The following is a 27,343-nucleotide window of genomic DNA, read 5'->3' as shown; positions in this document are numbered from 1 at the left end:
TGGTGGGCATCATGGAATTGTCGGGTGGGCCCCCCATCTTTTCCTGGACAGTGAGTGTCTTGTTTACTTTCTCTGCCATGTGGGCGTCTCTGTGACTTTGGCTGAATGGATGAACTTCTAGGAAGGCCCTGCTTGCCATCCCCAGGTGACTGGTGAAGGGACAGTTGGAACTTCTCCCCATTAGGCATTATGGGTTTGATCATTTATGTGCTGGATTATTTGTGTCGATTCTGTATGCAGACTCCTAACTGGGTGGGGTGGGGTGGGGCAGCAAAGGAAGGCCTGACTGGCCAATACAGGTGAGATCAGGCTTTGGAAAAGGATCAGAGAAACCAAGAGTATCTCCTGCCTGGAGGATATGGGGAGGCTTCATGGAGAGGTGCCTTGAGCCAAACTGTAAAGTTTGGGTGAAGTTCAAGCACAGGAGGGTGTGTGAAGGGAGCCCTCCAGGCTGGTATAGGAGGTGGAGGAGGCAGAGCGGGAAGGAGGGGGGACAGGCATGGGCCCCTGAGCAGGCTGTGTTGGCTGGAACACCAGGAGAACTAAAGAGAATTCGGGAAATTCCCGAATGGGGTGGAGTCTTATGGGGCTCTGAATGTCAGGGTTAGAGACTTTCCTTTGGGAACAGTTGCCAAGCCTGGAAAGTGGCATCTTTAGGGCCTTTGAATTCTCAAACTTGAACAGGAGGCGTCTAATCAGGGCGAAACATTTTTTTTTTTTTTGAAAAGGATAAGGTCACTGAACCTTTTGAGAAGGTTGGAGGCTGGCTCTGACTTGGTGGTGCTGTTCATATAGACGTGAGCTGATGCCCTGGGCCTGGGCCCATGCAGACCGTGGGCTTCTCACTTTGGCCCCAGAGGCCAGCAGCTCCAGCCAAACAGGATGTGGCCCAGGACGCCCACCGTGCAAGCACCAACTGAGGTAGGATGACCAGTGCCTCCCAGTTTTCCCAGGATTGTCCCTGTGTTAGCACTGAAAGTCTTGTGTCTTGAAACCTCTCCGCTGCAGGCAAACCGGCAGCTTGGTCACCCTGGTCTGAAATCCTAACTTGTCAGCTGGCAGGTCGTGCAACTGGACCACTCTGCAGGACCACACAGACTCCAGGTGCTCTGGGCAGTAGGGAGAGAGAGAGGATGCAGGACATTGGTCCTAAAAAACTCCTGGTCTGATGGGAGATGACAGAAACGTCTGAACCGGAGACACAGACACTCATTTAGAGACTGTCAACTCAGAATAGACACGAAGGCCACCTCTCCCTCTGCCACCACACAGCAGGTCACAAACAGCATCCTGTCTCCAGGATGTCTCCCCTCAGGACCTTCTGAAGCCCATAGCCTCAGGACACACACTGCCTGGATTGGCTTAGGGCTCTGCTGACCAGGTCTGGACACGTGGCTTCTCTGCTCAATCATAGTTGTTTCTCTAAGACCCAGATTTGGGCCCGGCCCTCCCTGGCTTAGAATTTGGATGATTCCCTAAGTGCCCTCAGCAGCATTTCCTGAAGATCGGTTATTGGGGTACAACCTTCGTGACTTTTGTCCTTTCTGCATCTCACTGTGTACCTTTGTTTGTTTAGCATTTTCCTTTAAATGGCTCATTTTACAAGGAAAATGTATATCACCCCTGTAGGCAGAAAGTCACTTGTTTTGAATAGAAGATAATCATAAAAACAAAAACATACCAATGTCGTGGAATTCTTGGTGGTTACAGTTGCCTGCAGAAAGCAGGCACTTTGAGGCCTGTGAGATCACAGATGTTAGGTACTGAAAGCCGAGGCTTTCCCTTGATGGAGTCAGAGGCTTGAAAGAGAATTGAAAAGGGAATAACTTTCTCATTGCGTGATTCAAAGTTGCTTAGTGTCGTGGCCAGGAAACAGACTATCTCCCACCTTCCTGAAATCCCTCCCCCAGTAGAGGAGCACTGGTCTGGGGGATCAAGTCCGGCTCCAGCGCAGCCGGCCCCCCATCTCCTGCCTCTCTCGTACCCCCAGCTGCACGATGCAGTTTCTGCTGCTGTGCCTTTGCTCACTGTCATGCCCTCCTCCCCTGGCCAGGCCAAGGGATTGTTCTTTCTGATCCAGCTTAATTGCTCTTCGTCTTTTGTTGCTTTCTTCTATGCTGCCTCCTGCCCCAGCCCGCATATTCCCCTCTGTAGTCTCTCTGTGTTGAGTGTAGACACTAGTAACACTATTAACTGACTAGCTATGGGTTCAACCTTTACATTATGTCCTCTCTCATTTGCATCTCATTTGCATCATCATCTTACAAGGTTGGTATTATTGTGCAGTGAGGAAACGGAGGCTCAGAGAGGTTGAGCAGCTTCCTCAAAGTGACAAGCTAACAAATGGCCAGGCCAGGTTTCAAAATGAGATCAGGCTGGCCCGAGACTTACACACTTGACTCACCGTGTCTCTTACCATGACTCTATCCATTTGGACTCACTCTGCCCTCAGGCTGAGCACTTCCTGTATCTGCAGGTTACCTCTAAGCCTATATGTGGTAGGGGCTCCAAAACCTCTGGAATGAACAAGAACGGTCAGGTGGGGATTACAGTGGCACAGCCCTCATAGCCTGGGCACTGTGGCTGACTTGGGCTGGCCCGGAAGCCGGGGAGACCACAGACCTACAGCTGTTTCCTCCATAGGTGGAGGCAACAGTCAGGGCCCAGCAGGGCAGGTAGAGATCCCAGCCTTCCCTCACGAATGCCTTCTCAGAAGCTCGTGGCCAGCCCCAGCCATTCAGGCTCTGAGTGCAGAATACTTGTCTGCTCCTCTCCGCAGGCGTTGTTGGGGTGTAAACACCCATGGCAGGCCCCTCGGTCAGGCGAAGGTGTGGGGAGACTCAGTTGCTTCTCACAGCCCTCAAGTGAGAAGGAGCCTTCCCCACCATCACCACTTCCCCAGGGGTTTAGTTTCCCACCGGAAAGGCAGTGGGAGGGCCTCTAGGAAGAGGAAAAGCCTGAGGCCGAAAGAGCCCATAGGGTAGGGACAGCATCTCATATCAGCCTCCTCATTTCTTCAGCTAATACTTTCTGAACTAATGACCAAAGCAGATATATTTGGCTCATCGGTATGTACTCGCCCCTACTTCTCCCCTCACCTGCCACCCCCAGGCCCTGTACAGTAGCTTGGCATAGTAGATGTAATGTTTGAAAGAATGAACACGTGAATGGAAGACAAGGGTTCTAATTTCAGCCCCACCTTAAAACGCTGTGGGAGTGAAGTCGGTTTGCTCATCTTTAAAATGGGGGCACATTTCCCCTTGACCAGCCCAGAACATTTTTTGTGTGCAAGTGAGACGGGGAATGTCAGTACACTTTGCAAATTGTTTTTCTCTATTGCAGCTTAAGAGGCTTGAGCCTTGTGGTCAGAAATGGCAAATGGACTTGCTCCAGGCACTGGGAGTGGCTGCTGGAAGGAGTGGGTTGAGGAGGATTCGAAGGCTGAGTCCAGGGCAGTGATTGGCCAGGACTGTCTGGCCTGAGAAAAAGCAGTGGGAAGCTGCTTGTCTACCCTCTGTGTGAGGTCCAGCCTCTCGTGGCATCCCCTCAGAGCCTCCTTCTACCCAACTCTTTTCGGGCCCTGTGTTTGGTGACTTTCATTCAGCATCAGGGTAGCACCTTGCTCCAATGTGACACCTTCTCTCCTGCAGCTCTGGCGCTTGGCAGCCTGAGGAAGTCGGGTGTGTAGAGTTTCACTTCCTCTTTCTCAGAGTTCCAGCAAGGAGGAAGCCTGGCCCCAAGGCCAGAACTTACTGGTAGGAGTTCCCTCCCTGCCTCAGGGGAGAGGCTTGGGCTCTCCTCTGTTTGGGGAGGGCCTGTGGGAATCCTGCAAGGACTCCAGTAACTTTTCTCTTAGCCCTGAAGAAGGTCAGTGCCAGTCCTTCATTCACAGATGGGTTGTGTTCTGAAGCTCCTTCATAAATCAGTTGTTTGGAATATGGTGTTTCATAGAAACAGCAATAATAATGGCTAATATTTCGTACACTCTTGCCAGGTGCAAGACACTTGGCTAAACCCACTTGATGAATTCTCGCCCAATCCTCCTAACAACACTACAAAACAGGTGGAGTTGATTATGTCCCATTTTCATACGATGAGGGCACAGAGAAATTAAGCAACGTGACCCACATCACTCAGCTGGTAAGTGGTGTGGCCGAGACTCATCCCCAGGTGTGTGAGCACAGTGCCCAGTCACCGCGTGGACTCTGTCTAGACCACGGCTCCCGTGATCTAGCGCTGTGCTCAGAACGGTCTTTACAGAATCTTCTTCAGCCCTCGCCACAACCCTATGAGATCGAGAGTCTCTTAGCTCCATTTTACGGGTGAGAAAACTGAGGCTCAGAGAAGTGAAGGGACCTTCTTATGTAGCAAGTGGGTAGCAAAACCAGGATTCAAACCCAGTGTTTCAGACGCCAGAGCCTGCATCTTGCTGCTGCTCTTGAAAACAATAACTAGTAAGTACTTAACACATGCCACTTCCTTTCCTTGTACTATTTCTGATCCTTACAACCCTTCAAGGTAGTTGTTATTATTTGTCTGCTTTTGCAGATACGACAACAGGCTCGCAGAGGTTAAGTAACTTCCCCAAAGGTACCAGCTCATAAATGGCAGGGGCTGGATTTGAACTCCAGGCCTACCTGAGTCCAAAGCATGTTTGTTTTCTGTCCTCTTTGCCTGCTGCCTCACAGTTTAGGACTGCCTGTTTATTACACTGTCCGTGCTGTCAAGGGGTGAACGGTCTAGGCTGGAGAGACAATGTATACACACACAGCAGTCCTGTCACACCTCAGCTTGGGGCAGTGAGTGTGTTTATATGCAGTGTGCAAGGCACGAGAGCCCTGAGGCCGACGTGGTCAGAGAAGCTGCTGAAGACCAGGCAGGGCTCCAGCGAGTCCTGGTCAACAAAGTGACGGGGGGTGGGAGGGCTGGGGCTTGGTGGGAGCAGAGGCAGAAACCCCTAGGCTCCAGGGACGCAGCAGAAAAGAGGAGTGGGAAAGAAGCTGGGAACGGAGGTTGGGCCCAATGTGAAGGGCCCTAATATCAGGACAAGAAGTTTGTCCTTTATCTTGGTTGTTTTTTTTTTTTTTAAAAAGATCTTATTGGGGAAGGGGAACAGGACTTTATTGGGGAACAGTGTGTACTTCCAGGACTTTTTTTTTCCAAGTCAAGTTGTTGTCTTTTCCGTCTTAGTTATGGAGGGTGCAGCTCAGTTCCGGCAACCTGGTGGTTGAGAGGACGCGCTCCAACCAACTGAGCCATCCGGGAGCTCAGTGGCAGCTCAGCTCAAGGTGCTGTGTTCAATCTTAGTTGCAGGGGGCGCTGCCCACCATCCCTTGCGGGAGTCAAGGAGTTGAACTGGCAACCTTGTGGGTGAGAGCCCACTGGCCCATGTGGGAATCGAACCGGCAGCCTTTGGAGTTAGGAGCACAGAGCTCTAACCGCCTGAGCCACCAGGCGGCCCTACCTTGTTTTTTAGGGGAGGTGACTGAAGGGTCTTGAGCTGGGAAGTGACACAAACGGGGTTATTTCAAGGAATGTGGCATGTGGCAGTGTATACCAGGGGTTGAAAGGCAGAGGGGCTGTAAGCGGATTGGCAGTATAGACCTGGCCTCGGTAGAGTGTTGGGAGTACAGAGTGAAGTGGCCAGGCAGGAATGAGGAAGAAGGAAGGGTCTGCAGAGAGACTCCAAACTGGGTTCCCCTGCCTCTGCCATTACACTGACTGACTGGCCTTGGGCAAATCCCCTAACCTCTCTGGGCCTGTTTTCTCATCTACAAACTGAAGCAGTTCAAACAGAGGCAGTGAGCGAAGGGACATTTATCAGGTATTGCTGTGTGCCAGGGACCATGTTATATGTTGAGATTCCTGCCAACTCTTGGATTGTGTCATCGGTAGAAATAAGGAATCAGACAGGGATATATAACATTCATTATGACATTTTGAAATTATAAAAAGACCTCAAGCCCAAGCTTTGGAAACTTGCTTTCACATCCTGGTTGTGCCACTTACCAATTGTGTGGCCTTGGGCAAATCACTTCACTTCACTTTAAAGTTTCCTTAACTGTAACCTGGAGATGATAATGATAACGTTATGTCTTGGACTATTGTCAGGATTAAAGGAGATACTATACGTAAGGTGCTCCGTGTATGGTAAACCCTGCCAGTGAAGTGTTTTCTTTCCCTTATCACTTCCCTTCTTTCTCTCTAATTCTACGAGCCTGTAATAACAGTACACACGAGTTTACTTTGTGCCGCTTCACGTATATCAACTCATTGAATCCTCACACCAACCCATGAGGTAGGGACTATTAACCCCATTTCAGTCATCGAGGAAACAGGCAAGAGATGAAATGATTTGCCCTGTTCCACATCTAGCAAGTGGTGTCATCAGGAGGAACCCAGCTAGTAAGAGGTGGAGCCAGGATTGCTGCCCTAATTCTCAATGTTATTTCCATTGTACAGATGAGAAAACTGAGGCTCAGAGAAGTTCATTTGACTTCAGCCTCACACACAACCAGTCAGGGGCACAATCAGGTTTCAGAGGGTGTCTGTTGGCCTCAACCCCCCTGCCTTTTACCATGCTGCCGGTATTAAGGAAGAGATTTATGTTCCAGTGCTCAGTTCCCTTTCAAACACACTCTGCTTGAGGTGATGGTGAAACAGCCTAGCAAAAGTCTGTGTGGTAGCTGGGAATGTGACACGCAAGTCTGTTTGCTTCACTGACGCCTGCCAAACGCATAGAAGGGTGCCTGGCATGGTAGGCACTCAGTGAATAATTATTGGAGGCAAATGGCCAAATTGGAGCTATGTGGGAAGTTGAGCCAGTGGAAGTGATGGCTGGGAGCATAGCTGAAGGTTGGGGATCACAGGCTGCCCCATGTGATTCTTGGAATTCTGTCTGGGAAGGAGTGACTTGCTCCTCTGTGCCTGGGTGCCAAGAGGTTCAGTGGGTAGAATTGTGGGCTTTGCATATAGCAGACCTGGGTTCAGATTCCTGCTCTGCCAGTTTACCAGCTACATGACGTTGGACAAGACCTCGAACCTTTCATTTTCTTAGCTTTTTACTGAAGTATAACAGGCTTAGCAAAAGTGTACAAATTGTAAGTGTTGTATTTGTTAGGTGTTCACAAACTGAATCAAACATGTAATCAATACCCAGATCAAGAAACAGTTTATGAACAGCGTCCCAGAAGCCCCCCCACCTTGTTCCCTTTCTACTCATTGTCACCCCTCTAAGAGTAACCATGATTCTGACTTCTAACATGACCACTTTTACCTGTTTTTGAACATTTTGTGTGCTTACATGTATGGTTTCTTGATACAACACTTGATACAATGTTAGCGAGATTCATTTATATTGTTATAATGAATCTTATATATCAACTCTGTATACCAGGACATATTGTTGTGTGTGGTTAGAGTCATTCATTCTCCTCGCTGCGCCGCGTAGAATTCCATTGTGTGGATACACCATGTTGTTTTAATCCAGTCTCCTATTGATGGGCATTTGGGTAGGTCCAACTTTTGGCTGGTATGAGAATTGTCACTGTGAACATTCTTGTACATGTGTTTTGGTGTGTCTCACATCATGGACATTTCTGTTGGGGACACACCTAGGGATGGGATTGCCAGGGAGGCACATGCTGAGTTCAGAAAACTTCCGGACACTTTTCACAGTGGTCATACGAGATTTCTAGTTGCTTTACATTTTTGCCAACACTTGATTTGTATATTTTTTAAATTTTAGCTCTTCTGGTACATGTGCAGTGATAGCATATTGTGCTTTTAATTTGCATTTCCCTGATGACTAATGAATTTGAGCACCCTTTCGTGTGTTTATCAGCCATTTGGAAACTTCTTTCATGAAATGCCTGCTTGAATCTTTTGTCCAAATTTGAATTCAGTTGTCAGATTTTTTTCTTACTGACTAATAGGAATTCTTTATATATTCTGGATACAAATCCTTTGTCCTGTGTCAAATATTGCTAATACTGTCTCCTACTCTGAAGGTCATCTTTCATTCTTTAAATGATATCTTTAGATGAACAGAAGTTCTTTATTGTGATATGGTGCAGTTTAGCAAATTGCTCTTTCATGATTAGCTCCTTTGTGTCTTATTTAAGAAATATTTGTGTACTCCACAGTCGTGAAGTCACTCTCCTATTTTTTTTTCAATCCAAAACTTTTGCATTTATTTTTTTTTTATTTTTTATTTTTTATTTATTTTTTATTTTTTTAAAAAGAAAATATATTCCCAACATGCAGGAGTGGACAGGCCCAGGAGGAGAGAGACTGCACCCAAACAGAAAATTTAGAATTCTCCAAAACTTTTGCATTTAGAGCAGCGGTCCATGTGGAATTAAATGTGTGTTTGGTGGGAGGCAGGGATGCAGATGCATTTTCCCCTCATTGTATACCTGGTGGACCCAGCATGCTCGTTGGAGAACGTCATCTTCCTCATGGCACTGCAGTGTTGCCTTTGTCGTAAACCACACGATCATATACGTGTTGGGTCTGTGTCTGGGGTCTCTTTTCTGTTCCATTGGTCAGCGTTTCTATCCTTGCACCCAAATCACACAGTCTGAAATACTATAGCTTTATCCTACCATGTTTCCCTGGAAATAAGACCTAGTTGGACAGTCAGCTCTAATGTGTCTTTTGGAGCAAAATTAACATAAGACTTGGTCTTATATAAGACCCGGTACTAACCCGGTATGATATATGATATGATATGATATGATATGATATGATATATGATATGATATGATATATGATATGATATGATATACCAGGTCTTATATTAATTTTTGCTTCAAAAGACGCATTAGAGTTGATTGTCCAGCTAGGTCTTATTTTGGGGGAAACATGGTAAGTGTTGATATCAAGTTGTGTAAGTCCTCTAGCTTTGCTCTGCAAGAGTGCATAGGCTATTCTCAGCCCTTCGCATTTCCATATGAATTTTAGAATGAGTGTCAATTTCCACACCCACAAACCTACTGGGATTTTTGACTGGGATTACCGGTATGTTGAATCTACAGATTAATTTAGGGAGAATAAATCCTTTTCTGGTATTGAGTCTTCTAATCCATGAATATGGTATATCTCTATATTTCTTTTTCTCTTAAAATTTTTATTATAAAAAATTGCAAACATCCAGAAAATGGGAAGAATTAGTACAGTGAATTCCTATACATTCACCATCTAGATTTAATTGTTGTTACTAGAGTATTTTATTTGTGTCATATATGTTTATACATATATGTATAATTCTTATTAAAGCCTTTCACAGTAAATTATAGACATCATAGACACTTCAACCTGTATCTTCAAAATCTAAGGACAGCCTCTGATATAACCACAATTCCATTATCACATCTAGGAAAATGAATAGTTCCCTGATTTCTAATCTGTACTCATTTTTCCCCAGTTGCCCACCATGTCTTTTGTTGCTGTATTTGATTTTGTTTTTCAAATCTAGAATTATGCATTACTTGTTTATGTCTCCTAAATCTCTTTTACCTTAGAACCATCTCCCCTCTCTTTTTGTAGGTGACTTTGACTTTTGCTAGAGATCAGGCCAGTGGTCTTGTAAATGTCCTACATTCTGGAAACAGGAACTTGGATCTAGGTTTGGGTAGAGGCGGATAAACCTCACTGAGCCTTTTTGGGGTCTCCTTCTCTGATAGCCCTTCTCAGAGTTGTGTAAGGCCAGTGATGTGTGAGCAGGTGTGTAAAGCTTTAGCACATAACAATCCACTTGGTAGTAGCTCTTAATATTTATCCCTGCCTTAGGCCAGCATTTTAGCCCAATGTTTGTTCCCCAGAAAGTTTCCCTGAGGCTTCTGTTATTCCAGCTGGGCAGCAGTGGCTTCTCCTCCTCTACTGGGGCTCCTGGCTCTGGGTTTGGACATCCCCCATCTTTCTCTCCTCCCACCCTCAGACAACACAGGCAGTTCCACGTACCGGCCCCCCCCTCGAACCCGGGAGGTGATGATCAATGGGCAGATGGTGAAGTTGAAGTACTGCTTCACCTGCAAGATGTTTCGGCCGCCCCGAACCTCACACTGCAGTGTCTGTGACAACTGTGTGGGTAAGTGGGAGGCCACGTGGAGGGATCCAGGGAGCCCTGAGAGAGAGAGCCCTGGGGCCATGGAAGGCACTCACGGGAAGTGAAGTTCTGAAATATCCAGGGCTGGGCAGGAAGCCCGGTTCACCCAGATTTGCTCTGACTTAGGAGGCGCCATGGGGAGAGGCTCTTGACTTCAGCCTAGGATTGGTGGATTCCTTCCCCCCAGCTCTGAAGTATGGGGCAGACACAGAGAGGCCCTCTCCCTTCTCCCAGGCCTCAGCCTGGTCCTCAGTAGGTCCAAGGTCCCAGGAACCAGAGACTGAGCAATAACATTCTAGATATGTTTGGGCCAGAAAGGGAATGATTTACATCCAGTGGCTCAGGACCAGCTATGCTGAAAGGCTTTGATCTAATTCCCAGGGTTGGGGAGCGCCAAATATCTGGGAGCGGGAGTTTAAGCTGCTGAGGTGGAGAGGATATAGCCAGGAGTGGAAGCTAAGCTCCTGGCCCACAACTGCAGTGGTTGCTCAGGAACCAGAGGGTGTTTTGTTCCCTCTCCCTGCTCTCCGAAGGCCAGGCAGCTCTGATGGGGACCAAAGGTGTGCCCCTGAGCGGGTTTCGTAAAGGAAATGCTATGTGAGAATCCCCAGGTGAGCTGAGCCATGGTGACTGCACAGTCCCCCGGGCAGTGAGCTCATCACGCTGGCTCAGCACTTGCTGAGCAAGAGAAGAGTGGGAAACACCCCATGACTGTAGGCAGTGAAGTGGGTGACTCAGTGGGCATCATTCATCCATGAGAATCTGCCCCACCCACCCCTTTCGAAGGGTGCTGGCTTTGGCATGAGGCCTGCAACGGGCTTGTGACCCACATTCCCACAGGGGACTTTCCTCACCAGTCTGGGTGTGACCCCACCCCCAGGCATATGGTGCTTGTGTGAGATCAGCCCTCTGACCTGGCTTCTTATGCCAGTTCTGCCCAAGGTACATAACGGCCTGGTCCCTCCCTCGCCCTCTAATTCTAGTGCAAGGGCCATTGGTTGTTGGCATGTGGCAGGGGTCATAGGCCAGGCAACAAGTATTAGGTTGGTGCAAAAGTAATTGCGGTTTAGGGGCGGCTGGATGGCTCAGTTGGTTAGAGCGCGAGCTCTCAACAAGATTGTTGGTTCAATTCCCACATGGGATGGTGGGCTGCACCCCCTGCAACTAACACTGAAAAACGGCAACTTGGAGCTGAGCTGCGCCCTCCACAACTAGATTGAAGGACAACGAGTTGGAGCTGATGGGGCCTGGAAAAACACATTGTTCCCCAATATTCTCCAATTAAAAAAAAAAGTAATTGCGGTTTAAAAGGTGAAAAATAATTGCAAAAACTGCAATTATTTTTGCACCAACCTAATACTGTTTGTGGATCTTCTTTGTACCAAGCACTGCTGGACCCTGGAGTTCACCTCAGTGTGAGGCCAATACAGGCCCCCTTACAGAGCTTATAATGGAGCAGGGTAATTGGCCAGTCCACTCATTATAAATATGTAAACACCATAGGCAAAATGCTGCACAAGATAAGTGCCAGGGCAGCAGGGCAGGTAATGGGGCCCTTGCTTTGTCCAGGGTCAGAGGACACTTTATTAAGGAAGTGAGTGGCTTAGCAGCTGAGACATGAGACCCTTCACCAGGTAAAGAGATGGGGAAGACTATGTGAAGCAGTGGGAACCAGTTCACAAAGGACCAGAAGCAGGGAGTGTCTGAGGAGCTGAGAGGCGGCTGGTGCGGAGAGTAAGGGGGTGGGAAAGCCCCAGCCGAGGTGTGAGGCCTGCGAGCCCCTGTGCTGTGCAGGTGGGCACTAACCCGTCTCCCCTTTTCCAGAACGCTTTGACCATCACTGCCCCTGGGTGGGCAACTGTGTGGGGAGACGGAACTACCGCTTCTTCTACGCGTTTATTCTCTCTCTCTCATTCCTGACGACCTTCATCTTCGCCTGCGTTGTCACCCACCTTACGCTGCGTGAGTTGGCCAAGGGGGTGGGACAAGCAGACGGTGAGCCAGCAAGCTCAGCCAGTCTGAGGGGCTGTGATCACTGCCCCTCTTAGCTGTGCCCTCTTGTTTCTTCCTCGCCAGGCTCTCAGGGAAGCAACTTCCTCTCCACTCTGAAGGAGACACCAGCGAGATATCCTTTGCCCTTTGTCCGCTAGTGGTCGCCCTGGCGGGAACTGAGGCCCCTTCACTGGGGTGGGGCCCCACACCTCATCCTATACACAGAGGGGAATGGTGTAGAGCCAGTGTTTGTCCTCTAGAATCCAGTATACCAGCTGCTTCTGCTCACGCCCGGGGTGGAGCTGATCCTAAATGGGCTGTGGGGATGTGGCCGGGAACTCGCCTGAGCCACAGCCCCTGTCTTCCCTTCAGTTCCCTGGACCATGTCCTGTCTGAGGCTCTGGTGCTTGGAACCCTCAGTTCCCTCTGCCATCTATCACCCTGGGATTGTCCTGCTCTTGAAGGGAGCTCCCAAACCTTCCGTAGGGCCCAGGAGGTGATCCTGCTGAGAAGTGGTGACTGGGCCACGGGAAGGTTACAAACTTATTTCCCTTCTGGGGAACTAGCTCCATGGAAGGACAGGTGAGAAAGGCTAGGCGTGGCAAGCTCCCAGGTGCAGGGGAGTCTCCCGGCCCTGATCCCTCACCCTGATCCTGTGTGGGTCCTTGACTGCCCTGCTCACTGTGCTGGAGTTGGTGATCTGCTTCTTCTCCATCTGGTCCATCCTGGGCCTCTCAGGGTTTCACACTTACCTCGTCGCCTCCAACCTGACAACTAACGAAGATGTGAGTAAGGCTGGAGCAACCCCTCATTCCTGGGCAGGACCCTCAGAAGGAAGCAGAGCTGAGGGAGCTGGAGTGGCCACAGTGCAGCCCCAACTCTTATACTGCTGGGGAGACATGAATGGAGACGGAAGGCAGCCAGATGTCCCATTCCAATGCTCACATCTTGGCCCTGGGAGACGCAAGGCACGCTACTGAGGCCCCCGCATGCCTCAGTCCCTCAATGCAAGCTCCCAGGGCCCCCAAGTTGCTTCTTCCCTAACCCCACAGGAGCAGCACTCACGCCATAATAGTCATTACATTTGGCCAGCACGCTACCGTTTCCAGAGTTCTTTCAGTTCCCATCATCTCTTTGGGTCCTTTTGCCAACTCTGAGACAGAAGGAACTGGGATGTTTTTTCTCCAGAAAGCTGAGTGACTTGCCCCAAGGTGACACAGCTGGGAGGGGACAGAGCCAGGGTTGCGCCCAGAAGCATGGCCATGCTAGCTGCGCCCCATTGCACTTGCAGGCAGCAGAGATATGACTGTTCTTTGGGTGTCCCTGAGGCTTCCTTATTGGGGAGGGGGGGCAGCAAGACAGGACTGTGAGGCTCCATCGCCCCTCCCTTCCTGCTGTCTTACAGACCCCTACCGAGCATTGTTTGAGCACTCACTGTATGCCCAGCCCTGGGCCAGCCCTGACCTAAGAAAGCAAACGAGAACATGTGTTCCAGGACTGCCACCTGATACTAAGAGGCCCATTAACCAACAGAATATACAGTCTTTGACCTCAGCCTCTCATTTGGGGAAACAAAGCTTGACACGCGTGACAAAGCTGTCATGTGCTAGGTGACTGAGCAGAAATGACATCAGCCAGCATCTCCCAAGGCAGTTTCCTGGGTGCTAGTTCTGCAGGATATTATTACCGTAAGAATTAAGTAAAAGGACTGATATGGCCAAATACATTTGGAAAAAGTTAAGCAGGTATCCTTCACTGCTAAATTCCTCAGGGCCGTTGATAGTCGGGTCACAGAACTAGAAATGGGCAAGATTCCGTCTGATGCCCCAACAAAGCTATCCGAGTTCCCTATTTTTCGAATGAGGATTGAGACTCAGAGAAGTGACGATCTGTCCGGGGTCATGCAGTGAGTCCATGGCAGGGTCAGGATTCACAGCCAGGTCTGCCCAAGCCCTCTGCCCTTGTGCTGCCCTCTTAGGTGGATGGCCAGAGAAGGGAGGATGCGCCCTAAAAGATTCTTTTGGAGGCTTCTGTTTGGCTTAATACTCTGTCTTGTGTCCTGTTTGGGGTCTCCTCCTTTCTGCTGGCTACTCCCTAACATCCAGAAATCCCCCCATTCTCACTGAATGGTTAAAGATGTGTCCCTTCCAATAGTCTAGCCAGAATTGGTTTCAGAAATCACTGGTCTCCACCCCACCACCCACCCCAAGACCTCCCTCCTAGAAAAGCAAAATGAAAGGAGGTGACTGACCCAGACCTGCTTCCCACTTACAGATCAAAGGCTCGTGGTCCAGCAAGAGGGGCGGTGAGGCCTCCGTCAATCCCTACAGCCATAAAAGTGTTATCACCAACTGCTGTGCTGTGCTCTGCAGCCCCCTACCTCCCAGGTGAGACGGGGTGACCCTGTGAGTCCACACTTCTCAAAGAGGTTCTGGAATCAGCAGACCTCTCCCCACACCACAGTGCTCTGTCCACCATCCCCTGCTGAATGCAGTCAGGGCATTTGTCACATAAAGGAGTTCTGTGGAGAATTGTGATTTTTAATCATGTGTTCACTGTAGAAAAAAAGTACAAAATATAGAAAAGAATATTAAATCTCACAGGTAATCTTACTCCCCAGGGATAACCTCAATTAATGTTTTGGCCACACTTGTTTTGGCTGCCCTTCTGGGCTGATAGTGGGGCTGGGTGGGGCCTCTGTCCTCCCTCCTGCCGGAAGAGAGCCCACGTGGCTCAGCCCTAGTGAGAAGTACCCCATCCATCCTGCCAGCAGGAGGCGCCAGAGCACCAGAAAGGGAGCTAAATTGTAGTGGGCGCTGTAAGAGCAAGATTTCCCCGTGTCCCCCCTCCTCCTGCCCAATATGCCTGTCACCCATCCTGTCTGGGAGAAAGAACAGTAGGAATCACACTATCTCCACATGTCCTTTCATCCTTGTTTTTCCCATTATCTGGCAACCTGGCTTCTTGGCAGCCAGACAGAAAGGTAGGCCAGTGTGAATTAGCAAATGAATAAATTCCATGGCCAAAAGCCAGGTGTCCAGAGTGCAGAGAGGGCAACTCCGGTAGGGAGGAGTCTTAAGCCCCCAGTGGGAAGGCAGCTCCCCTTCCCTTAGCCTTTCTAAGGCTGAGTCTTTCCTTGACTTGGAGGTGGACTCTGTCATCCAGCCCCCGGCCTGGTGCTCTGTTAAATGGTGGGGTCCTCACGTGTCCCCCTTGTGTTTCGGAAGCCTGATTGACAGGAGGGGATTTGTGCAGTCCGACACCGCGTTGCCCTCGCCCATCAGAACTGACGAGCCAGCCTGCGGAGCCAAGCCCGACGCCAGCATGGTAGGAGGTCACCCCTGACCTGGGCTCAGTACTTGCCACCTGCTGGTCTGTCCGCCCCTCTGCACTCACCTGCCGCTGTCCACCTGCCGGGATCCTCCCCATTCCACCCAAGGGAAGCAGAGCCTCCAAAGACTCAAGTCTTTTCGTATTTATTTCCCACCCTGCGTGGCTTCCCCCACACCGTTCCATGGCTGTATCCTCTGCTCCCCGAACCCAAGTTCCCACGGCCTTGGGCCCAAGATCCCCCCAGCTGATCAGTGGCAGGAGTGACAGGATAGAGAGGCCAGGGCCCCTGAGGCCGCCCAGAGGACCACGCCAAGTCAGCTGTGCCAGGGCGAGCCCTGTGTGACTGAGGGTACAGACTGAGTGCTGTGCCTCCCAGTTGGGGGAGCTGCTGGGCCCTGCTGAGCCAGGGTGCTGAGGTGAAGCAGGGCAATGAGCAGCTGGCTCCAGACAGTGGGCTGTGAGAGGACGCCTCCGTGGGCTGCTGTGGTTTGTGGGCGCCTTCGTTCTTGTGATGATCATTGTGCTTTCTTCAGTGGTTTTCTTTATATATATGTATACATATGTATATATGTATATCTATGTGTGTGTGTATATATATACATATATATGTATGGAGTTGGCCAATAGGCTAGAGCTGGGGTTCCAGGTCGAGAAGGCAGACTTGCGGCTGGGTTGAGGGCCACCTGTGTCAGAGAAAGCCAAACCAGCCAGGCTGGCCCCCAAGACCTCAGCTCCTGCATGATTCCTGGGCAGCACACTAGGAATTGGGGGCCTTGCCCTCTCTCTGCCCATGGAGGTTTCTCTGTGGGATCCTAGCCTGGCCTGCCCCCCACTGCTCTCCCAAGACAGGTCTGGGGATGGGTAGGTTATACTCATGCTGGCAATACTTGAAACGGGTTTATTAATGCTGGATATTTTGCACAATTTTATAGACCTCTTTTCTACATTTTTTAAATGGAAGAAGAAAAAAAAAAAGTCAGCCACAGTGCTATCTGTGCAGTGCCAGGTTAAGGGTTATCAGAAGGCAAGTAGGTTTTAATAAGTTTATTACAAGAGAACTTCTGGCTGTGAGAGAGAGAGAGAGAGAGAGAGTGTGTGTGTGTGTGTGTGTGTGTGGCCTTGTACAAATGTGGCTGGCTCCCACTTCCCCACATCCCCTGAGTTGCCTCCCTCCCCACCATCCCCCTTGAGCTGTGGGGACAGGGAGCTGTGTGCATTGGCTGTAAGAGGCCCTGCTGCTGTAGCTCAGCCAGCACCATCTCATCTTTCCCTTCCCTAGGGACTTCAGACAGCCAGTGGCTGGGGACTTAGCCACCCCCCACCCCACCCCTGCCACCCAGCCCCCAGGTCAGGCTTCCAGCTGGGATCTGCCTAGACAGGCTGAGGCTGGGTGTGGTGAATGGGGTAATGGCTGTGGGGAGTGGCTGCCATGCTACAAGCCACACCCCCTTCTCCAAGCCCTGAGTATGGGATCCAGTGCCAGAGGCCAGAGGAGAGAGAAGGAGTCTCTGCCAACTGGAGGCCTCCATCCAGAGAAAAGGAAGGAAGGAGCAGGGTAGGCCAAGAGACGGGTGAAGACTGGCCTACATCTGCGCCAGAAACTCAGAGGATGGCCATCCTCTTCTGGGAGCTGTAGTTTCTTGTCAAAATAGATGGGAAATTGTGCTTCTATTCCTCTCCTTGGCCCTTCAAGTGGGCTGCAGTCCTTAGAAAGTGACAGGAAGTCCCTGCATCTTGCCCTTCCTTGCTCCAGAGGCAGCTGAGAAGTGGCAGCCACAGAGGGTCCCCTCTGAGAGAAACAGCTTCGCCCCCACCTAGGGTCCCTGGGCCGTGCTGCAGTGGTGCTGGGGGGCGGGGGGGGGGGGAAGCTGGCTAGAAGAGGGAACTCCCACTTGCCTTTTATTTAAGCCAGTATTCTTTGTTCCTGCTTGTAATAAAACTTTTGTTTTTAAGAGTTGATTTGCTTTGATTGTTTTTTGTTTGCTCTTTCTTTGCTGAGGCCCCCAAATGGCAGCCATCTATACTTTCAGCCAAACTTGGTCTTTCCTGGGGAGACAGAGAAGGCAGACAGCCTAGCCAGCGTCACACCTAAAGTTCTCTCCTGGCTGAGTCTGTCTGCTGGAAGCAGAACAGTGGGTGGCAGCTAGGCCCGCATAGGTGTATAAGAAGAGGCCATCCGATCCCTTCCTTGTCCCCTCTCCCTTCCCCTGCCTCAGGAGCTTGGAGACCCTCAAGTTCTTCCTTGTTGCCTTTCCACTCTGACCCCCAGTGACTGCTCAGCTAAGAAAATCTTTACGAGATAGTAGATTCCAGTTTGAGAGCTGCAGTTCCCCTGGCCCCCACCCACGCCTGGGCAGCAGGGCCCAGCCAGACAGTTCATAACACTGGCCCACCTCTCTGGTATCTCCTCCAGGAGGACACCTGTCAGGATTTTGCCATCTCCTGCACAGCCTGAGGGGAGCTAACAGGCCTCTTTGCAGAGGGTTAGCTGGTAAGACCGGATCTCCCCTGTCGGCCAGCACTGCCCGCTCCCCTCACACGCCATCTCATGCTCATTGCATGCCTCACCCACCCATGGAGCCCATTCATCTGTCTGGTGTGTGGTGTGGTGTGTGTGCTGGCAGTGGTACGGTCCCCAGGGCTCCCCCCTGAGCAGAAAGATGGGGGCGTGGGGTCAGGGCGAAGAGCGCAGCCCCTCTCTGGGCTGAGGAAGTAGCTTTGCGCAGGGCAGCTGCCCCACTGGAGCAGGAGGTGAAGGGCGAGGATGGGGTGAGGGTGGCGTACCTGCTCGGAGGGGCTTGGGCCTGTTCTGGTGGTGTCCCGGTGTGCAGGGCCCTCGGTCACTAACACTGTGTCCTGGCTTTCTGTCCCTGCTGAGCTTTCTCTCACCTGCCCGTTTTCTCTCCTGCTTCATTGCCTGCTGCCCGAGCCTTGGCCCTTCTGTGGGGAAGAGGCAGGTGCTGTGGCAGCACCTGTACCCACAGCATCCCTGAGGCCTCTTCTCTCCTGCCAATCCCGCTAACCCTCTCTCTTCTTCTTTGCTGTCCTGCCCGGGATCTCCAGTGTGTGCAGGGGCTTAAGGATCTCCTGAAGACCGCTGCTCTCTGCCTCTCCAGGAGTGGCCTGGGGAGAGCCAGGCACCCGGCACCTCCACCTGCCTAATCTGTGGCCCATCTGCCACCGTCTGTGCCTACAGGGTCTACCCCCAAGCCTGCCCCACACATGTGCTCTCTAGGGGCCCCCCATAGGGGGCAGGGGCTGGTCTCTTTGCCCCTACCCGCACTCCATGCCGCCCAGAGTGTAGAAAAGCCATAACGCAGCTGTCAGCACATTGATGTAATAACTATGCTGAAACTCGCCCTCCCCTCCTTCCTTCCCCTTCCCCAGATTTATAAGGTGTCAAGACTCTTTAGGAATCTTGCCTTACAGCCTGCCCCCCCAGAATCATGCAGCCATAGTCGAGCTGAGCAGGTTTCTTCAGGAGCCGTCTGGGGTGTTGATGGTTGATGACGCTGCTGAACAAGTTTGGTGACTGTTCTAAGCACAACTGGTTTGACACTGTTCCCACGGCCCCCTCCACCCCCACCACCCAGAGTAGGTAGGTTACAAGGAGGATGCTTGGACCCTTTGCTCCAGGCACTGAGGGACAGAGGAACTGCAGGAGCTGGGCTGGGCCTCGGAAATGCTGAGCCCATGGTTGGGGGCTGCTTGGCTGCTGTCCTGTATCTTTTTTTAACCAAAATAAAGATTTCCCTCTTCTTGCCATACCCTTGACTGTCTGGTGCCACCTTTACTTTGGGGTCCAGGGGATGGGGGCTAGGATGAGCGTGTCGGAGAACATATGGCTTACCCTCACTGCCAGCTTTGTTCCAGCTGGTCAGTGCTGTTCTAAAGATTTTAAAAAGAGGCACAACAAAGCCAGAAGTGACGCAAGAAGAGTGACCAGTGACCTCTTCACTGCCCTTCCCAAACTCCTGGTCTCTGTTCCAGATACCAGAGACCTTCAAGCCTTAGCCGACCTCTGAACTCTGAAAGTTCCCAGCCCAGGCTGGGACAGAGCATTTAACTCCAGTCTGGGACTGTCACAGCCCTGAACTGAATGTAGCTCAGTTCCTTCCTTCGCCCCACCTGCCGCCCTACATCAAGATACAGACACAGTGCGCTGAGAGCTAAAAAATAAATACAGCGGCCATTTAGCAAGGGCTTGCCAAGCTTCGGGCCTGTTTCCTCATCTAAACCTGTGAGGAAGGTGATGTCACCCATTTTACAGATGAGGGAACTGAGGCTCAAGGAAGGCATAGGAATTACCCACGACCCCCCAGCTGATAAAGCAGCAAATTCAGGATTTGAACCTGATTGCTGCTGTGATTTCTAACCCTTGTGTGCTACCTAAGGAATGAATACAGCTGCTTCAGAAGGAGGGGATCTCAGAGGGAGAAACCCTAAAATTAGAGAATGTCTTTCATAGCCAGCAAGGGGCTTAGAGATGATCGATGCGATGCAGCCTCCTAGTACTGATAAGGAAACTGACGCCCAGAGGCAGAAAGGGACCTGCTTAAGGCCTTAAAACAGAGCTGAAATGCAATCCCACACCCTGAGTTCATTCCATTCTCTTTCCCAAAATTCCACACTATGTCCTAGATTGGACTTGTCTGGAAATGTGGGATACTCTAAACAGCAGTGCCTTAAGGAGAAAAAGTCTCAGGGTAGCTGAGTCACTTAAAAGTAATCTAACATCCCCTCCCAAAGGCAACTAGTAGAGTGAACTCTTGGCTGGATAACTGAACTCCTGTTTACAACTAGCCAGGGGGAGAAGATGCCATAGCTTCCTCCAGTCACCTGTTTAGTTTGATCATTCCAAGACTGAAATATTTCCTAGGAAGTTCTTCCTGGAATCTTAACTAGAGTCCCTCCAGCTGCAATCCGAGCCCTGTCCTGTCTTCTCAGTGGAGATAGCAACTGGTGGCTGCCTTATGTGTGCCCTAGCCCTTCAAAGCCTGTTATTACCAGCTGAGAAGGATTGGTTGTCTATGGGACCAGAGGCCTTGAGCCTTCTTGTAGAGTGGATCCTATACAAAAGTATGGGAGGTAGCAGGCAGGGTGAGGAAAGCCACTTTGGGCTGCAGCCCCAGCTCCTGTGCTGCTGACTTAGGCGGCTGACTGTGGAACTCTGTGCCCTGCTGGGGCCTGCTGCCTCCTGCCTGTCTGGGCTCCTGGACTTGGGACATGGAAGCCTGGAGGCAAAGGGAGGTGCCCCAGACAGGAACTGAGTCAGGACCGACAGGCCAGAGCGGGCAGGAGATGTCAGGTAGCCTGGCTCCCAGATTCAGCAGGGGAGGGGGAGGAGCGAAGGGGCTTCCTTTCTCTCGCCCAGGGCTATGCTGAGGGCATGGAGCTTGCAGTGTGAGCAACGTGGGGCCCTGCCTCCCAGGGTTCTGGTGTTCTGGGATCTCCAGCTTTCCCCAGGACTCCGAAAGCCTGGGCGGGATGACTAGTACAAAGGAAAGTCCTTGAGGGCCCAGCATAGGCCAGAGGAATGTCCAAGATGAAGAGGGAGGAGGTAGTGCTGAATGAGCACATCTGACCATTCAACCATCTTCTTTCCCTGTGGACACCCAGCTAGGCAGGCTCTGGCCTTCCACTGAGGCCTGGTGGGGGGCTCTCCCTCATTTCATTGACCCTGACTCCATGTTCCTGCTATGTGTGTATATGTTTCTAATAATAAAGTTGGTTGAATTTTTTTCACACGATAATAATATAATAGTTACCATTCACCCTCCTAAGTGCTTTCCATCAACTCACTTAATCCTCACAACGAGCCCCATTTTACACTTAGGAAAACAGGCTCAGAGAGGTTAAGTCACTTGGCCAAGGCCAAAACAGCTTGTAAGAATTGAACACAGGTGGTCTGATACCAAAGCTACTTGGCTATTCTGTCTCTCAGAAAAATAATACAGGGGTGGCTGGTTAGCTCAGTTGGTTAGAGAGTGGGGCTGATAACACGAAAGTGGCCGGTTTGATCCCCGCATGGACCACTATGAGCTGCGCCCTCCTTAAAAAAAAGTAAAAGAAATAAAAATAAAGAAAAATAACACACATTCACCACTGATAAAATAGGAAAAGAAAGAGGAAAGTCACTCAGTTGCACTACCTAAAGATACCCTCTGTAAGTTGGAATGTTAGTGTATTTCCTTTCCATAATTTTCTGTCAGTGATCTGATGTGAGCAAAGCCTTCAGGATATCAAGCCTAAAATCCTTTCTGCTTCCTTGGAAGACCTGTAGCATCAGCCCAGACATGTCCCTACTTTTCCTTCTAAGAGGCAGATCTCATCTTTGGGCCTCAGAGCTCTGGCCTAAGCCTCCCTCCAGAAGGAGAGGGTGGGTGTTCAGACACCAAGAAGAACCTGGGAGGGACAGGCCTGTGAAATGGTCCTGGCTTCAGGATTCAGCTCGCTGGATCCCACAGAGGGGAGACCCACCCTTGATCCCCTTCTAAGCTCTAGCTAGGGGTGGGGCAGATAAGCAGGAATTCACCCTCATGGGCCCAGTGCCAACACCTTTAGATGAAAGAAACTCTTGGCTGACATGAGGACAGCGCCCCAACAAATAGGGACAGAAGGCTGGCAACAGAGAAGTCTCTATCTCCGAGGCCCCGGTCAAGGGTCATCCGTGGAGCCATGGTCAAAGGGAAAGGACCGGAAAACTGAGAAGCAGGCTGTGGGAGGTGGAACTCAGCTGGGACTGTTGCCCTATAAAACAAAATGGTATGTGTCACCGCCACCTCCTTTTTCTCGGTCCTGTTTCTCTGTCCAGTTGCTAGCATTTCCCGTGGGTAACCAAAGTGAGCTGAGCACCTAGGTGGCTTCCCAGCCTTTTGCAGAAGGCGGGATGGGTCAGGCAGGAAAGTGGGACAGCCAGCTAGCCTGTCCCCCATCCTCTGTAAGCCCTACTGATACAGGATGGCAAGTGACTTGGAGGGGGCAGGTGACCTGGCGTGGAGAGCCAGAGGGTAAGTCCTCGAACAAGTTGCAACAGGCCACCAACTTGAAAGGGAAAATTGTGCTGTGATGGGAAATGTGTCCAACAAACCTACTGGGTGACTAATTACAAAGGCTGGGCTGGAGCGTCAGAGGCCGCTTGTTAAACACCTCATTAAGTGGCACCATGAAAGTTGCTACCTGTGCATTCTGGGAGCTCCGAGGGGGAATGAGGATGGGATAGAACCATTTTAGGTAGATTCCAGAAGAAGCTTGGATCTCACTTCTAAATACAGCCTGGAGCTCACAAGTCAGAAGCCTCAATGGGAGAGAAACCAAAGGAAGTATTTAGGATGCAGGGGACTTAGTAGCTGTGTGACCTTGAGCAAATCTCATCCCTCTCTGAGCCTTAGTATTCCTATCTCTAAAATGGGGTAGTAGTCACAGTCCTGCCCACCTCACAGAGATATACATAATAGGGATTAAATTAGATCGTGGATATAAAAGTGCTTGGGAAACTATACAGCTCTATCTACACATGAATGATATCACCTGAACCAAGGGGCAAACATACTTCTCAGGATTAGGAACCCCATCCTCCTACAACCTGGCTTTATGGGGTCTGTCTAGGCTGAAGAGGCCAGGTGGCCAGGTGGTTGAAGCCATCCTTAGCCCCTGAAAGGACACCATGAAGGAAAATCTGATTTGAGAAACTGGGGCAGTTACCTAATAGGGACACCTATGTAATGGAAACCTTGAATGAGAGGGGGCAGCCTGGAGCCTGGAAGGTGCCTGCGCAGGTGGGACCAAACCCTAATTTCTCCTGCTGACTGTATGATGACTCATTCCACATCCCAGCCCTCTTACCTTTAAGGAAGAGCCGGAAAGGGTGTGGGGAGGAGAGGGAAGTAGGTCTTCGGCCTCAGTCCCGCCCCTTACCCCTCCCTCCCCACCCTGCTCCGGGCCAGGCCACCCAGCCAAAAGGCAGGCTGAGAGCAGGAGAGCCACAGAGTCCAGCACTGGTCCTGAGGCAGCCAGTTACCCCGCCACCTGTCTGTCTGTCCGTCCACAGAGCCAATGGAGAGAGCCAGTCTGATCCAGAAGGCCAAGTTGGCAGAGCAGGCCGAACGCTATGAGGACATGGCAACCTTCATGAAGAGTGCCGTGGAAAAGGGTGAGGAGCTATCCTGTGAAGAGCGAAACCTGCTGTCAGTGGCCTACAAGAATGAGGTGGGTGGCCAGAGGGCTGCCTGGAGGGTCCTGTCCAGTATCGAGCAGAAAAGCAATGAGGAGGGCTCGGAGGAGAAGGGCCCGGAGGTGCAAGAGTACCGGGAGATGGTGGAGACTCAGCTCCGCAGAGTGTGCAACACCGTGCTGGAACTGCTGGACAGCCACCTCATCAAGACGGCGAGTGATGCTGAAAGCCGGGTCTTCTACCTGAAAATGAAGGGCGACTATTACCGTTACCTGGCCGAGGTGGCCACTGGTGATGACAAGAAGCGCATCATTGACTCAGCCCGGTCAGCCTACCAGGAAGCCATGGACATCAGCAAGAAGGAGATGGCGCCCACCAACCCCATCCGCCTGGGCCTGGCCCTGAACTTTTCCGTCTTCCACTACGAGATTGCCAACAGCCCCGAGGAGGCCATCTCACTGGCCAAGACCACCTTCGACGAGGCCATGGCTGACCTGCACACCCTCAGCGAGGACTCCTACAAAGACAGCACCCTCATCATGCAGCTGCTGCGAGACAACCTGACCCTGTGGACGGCCGACAACGCCGGAGAAGAGGGAGGCGAGGCACCTGAGGAGCCCCAGAGCTGAGCCGTGCCTGCTCCCCTCCCTGCCCTGCCCTGCCCTGCCCGCTCCAGTTCCCCGCCCCCCGGCAGAGAGGACTAGTATGGGGTGAGAAGCCCAACCCTTCTCCCCAAATGCTCTGCCCCACCCAGCTCAGAGAGGCTCCACAGAGAGGGACCAGCAGAGCTGAGGCCACCTGGAGCCACAGCATCCCACTCTTCTTGCAGCTGCCGTGTGCTCCTAACCGCTGGCCATCCCACCCAGCCCTGCTCTCTGCACCCCCGCGTCGAGACTCTCCCTGTGAACCGGGCCACTTCTTTCCCACTCTTGACTCCCTCCTGCCCCTGCTGCCTCTGGATCTTAGGAATTGAGGAGTGTCCACCCTTGTAGTGGAGAAATGGACCGTGTGACAGGCTGGAGATGAGTGTGTGTGTGCGTGTGTGAGAGCGAGACCGACCCAGAATGAGAGGGAAAGCATGTCTGCTGGGTGTGGCCGTGTTTCTCTCAATAAAGTTCCCCTGTGACACTCCTCCTGTCTTTTCCAGTTATTGGTGGAGGGCTGGGACTGCGATTGGCGTCTGATTTACAGAAAGCCTGACTTTGGACCTGATTTAGGGTCCTAACCTCCCATGGAGCTGGCTCAGTCACCTGCAGGCAAGACTTTGGGGCCGGTGACTCCAGGTGAGAGGTGGGGGTCCAGCTCTCTCCACCAGGGTGGTCCCCAACAAAATAACTGGTCGGGTCGCAGGAGGGTCAGGTGAACCCAAAGGTGGCTGGGTCTCCTCTGCTGAAGAGCTCAGATCTGAGGGGCCAGGGAAGCAGTGAAGTCTCAGGTGTGAGGTCTGAGTACAGCGCCGCATGGATATACTGTAGTGAGCTGCATTGAGCACCACCGATTCGAAAGGGAGGAATCGTCCCATCAGGGAAATGCTCAGCTCTGAGAGGCGGGCAGTACGTTACAGGGGAGGAGTGTGACGCCGCCATCAAACGCCCAGCTCCGAGGAGAGGGAAACGCCCCCTTGCGTTCGCAGACGGTCACAAAATGAAATGGGCTGACGGGGCGGGGGCGCGAGCCGGGTGGGGGCGGAGGCCAGTCCAGGCCAGCCGAGCCTGCCGCCTCCGCTCCCAGCTGCAACACGCCGGAGCCTGCGGCCACCTCGCTCACTCCCGCCTTAACAGCCAGGCTGGAGGCGGGCCCGGGGCCGATGTAGTCCAATCACTGGACAGGGCTCCTCGGGTTACCGCCCCCGGGGCCAGACTGACCAATGGGATAATGCGCGGTGGACGCGCGCGGCGCGTCTTCCCGACGCCCGCCCAGCCCTGCGGGAGCGGCGACGCGCTGCGGGACTGAGTGGCCCCGCCACCCGCCGAGCGCCGGGGGCGGTGCTTTCCGGGTTTCACTCTGACGAGTTGCTGCCTGCCCCGCGCGAGTTCGGCATCAGAGCAACGGGACGGGGCGGTGCGGGAAAAGCAGTCCCTTCCCTTGGAGTCATCTGCTTCACCTGCGGTGCCCGGTGGGCAAGGCCGGCTTGGCAAAGGCCACCAAGGCATCCCCACCACTTATCAGAGTCCAGGCAGCCCCGAACTGGTGGCCAGGAGGCTTGGATTGTGTCCCTGACTTGGTTGTGTGACCTTGGAAAAGCTATTATACCTCCCTGGACCTCAGTTTCCCCTTCTGTATCAAAAGAGGCTTGAACTAAAGACAATGTAAAAAACGTGAATGTGGGTTCTGGACTCAAACTGCCTGGGTTTGTCTCCAGCCTGCCTTGGCCAAGGCTTTTAACCTTGCTTACTTTTGTGTCCTCATCTGTAAAGTGGGGATGAAAAAAAAACCAGTACCTTCCTCTTTAGAGTTGCTGTGAAGTTTGAGAAAATAAATGCACTTAGAGTAGCCCATAGTACATGTTAGCTATTATTCTAGCATCAATAGTCGAGAATTTACCCAGCACTTCTGTGCCAAAAGCAGCAGCAGCAATCAGGCCCAGTCCTGAGGAGCAGCTTTATTGCCAAAGCTGACCTGCATGCTCAGCTGGCCTGACATCAAGTGGTCACTCCTCCACCTGGCAAGTTTGGGGGAACTCAGCCCCATCAGGTTCCCCAGCGTCCATGTTTGGCCACACCCATGTGACTCAAAGGGAAGGGTTCTTACAGAGCTAGTAAGTCTAAAGGGGAAGTTGGCAAGACCACCCTGAAACCTTCTGGGTCCCCTGTTTTGTCCCCTCCTTTCCTGGAAGTGTGTTGGGTTTCAAGCCTCCAAACCAGGTAGAGACTAGGCTAGGGCAGGTGACTCCCCCTCAGCTATGGAAGTGACCTGATTTCTCTTACCAGACAGGTCTGGTGACTTTCTCTTAATGGGGTTAGGTCCTGGGAAAGGAACCTCTTTCTCTTCTCTCAGCCTCTGACTTTGCCTACTCCCTCTACACCACTCACAGTTGCGCTATATGGGAGAAAGAAATGAGCTACCCTGAGGTAGTGTGTTGGTGATGAAGAATTTCAAAAGGGTATGCTGTGAATTGGGACACCATCAAATCAGGTGGCTAGATGTGAGCTGGCTTGAGCACCCACTTCTGACCATGAGGGTCTCAGACCTTTTTATCCTTGACATGTGTTTTAAAAATCGTTGTAAAGCTTTCTTACTGTTACCCAGTGTGGGGTTTCAGTGAGCATTTCTTGCCATCTTTTCCTGGCCTAGGTTTGCCATTTTTAAAATTTCAGTGTTTCTTTTGGAGTGATGAAATGTACTGGATTTAAATTGTGATATTTGCACCACTTTGTGACTATATAACAATACTGAACTGTACACTTCAGAAAGATGAATTTTATGGTATGTGGATTATGTCTCAGTTTAAAAAAATCAGTCCCAGAGGGCAAAGCTAGTAAGAATGCCAAGTTCTGCTGGAAATTTCATGGTGGCCATTTCCCCCTCCCATTGTCCTCGCCACTTGAGCACATTCTTTTAAACTTTTCCAAATTTCAGGTCTGCAGGTCAAAACATGACTAGCCACTTTCCCTCTCCCTTTAAAACATATACAGAGCCTCGGATATGTGCTATCTTACCAACACCTTTCATTTATATAGGTACATTTATTCAGTTATGGTTTCATATCTACTTGATTCTACCTCTGGGTTTGTAGC

The 27,343-nt window shown here is 51.3% G+C and overlaps 1 protein-coding gene across 5 annotated transcripts in view; it reads left to right on the top strand.

The window, feature by feature from the left end:
- LOC308501452 (14-3-3 protein sigma) overlaps positions 1-24,737 on the top strand; it is a gene marked incomplete at its 5' end in the record, with an annotated part of 31,293 nt that extends 6,556 nt beyond the window's left edge. The window contains 8 exons of one of the 5 annotated variants that reach the window (XM_081057932.1): positions 9,941-10,090; positions 11,933-12,070; positions 12,185-12,233; positions 12,783-12,885; positions 14,375-14,487; positions 15,328-15,427; positions 17,847-17,924; positions 18,497-19,200. In XM_081057932.1, the coding sequence (XP_080914058.1) occupies positions 9,941-10,090; positions 11,933-12,070; positions 12,185-12,233; positions 12,783-12,885; positions 14,375-14,487; positions 15,328-15,427; positions 17,847-17,888 (695 nt within the window). In that variant the 3' untranslated portion in view covers positions 17,889-17,924; positions 18,497-19,200. Of the gene's footprint in view, positions 1-9,940; positions 10,091-11,932; positions 12,071-12,184; positions 12,234-12,782; positions 12,886-14,374; positions 14,488-15,327; positions 17,392-17,846; positions 17,925-18,496; positions 19,201-23,483 lie in introns of those variants that run through there. The other 4 variants (XM_081057931.1, XM_081057935.1, XM_081057933.1 and 1 more) reach the window with 4 other exon arrangements.
- Positions 24,738-27,343: the final 2,606 nt, after the last annotated feature.

Source organism: Rhinolophus hipposideros, assembly GCF_964194185.1.
Source record: "Rhinolophus hipposideros genome assembly, chromosome: 8".
Lineage (NCBI taxonomy): Eukaryota > Metazoa > Chordata > Mammalia > Chiroptera > Rhinolophidae > Rhinolophus > Rhinolophus hipposideros.
Note: the sequence above shows the minus strand (reverse complement) of the source record. Positions and strands in the feature narration are given on the sequence as shown.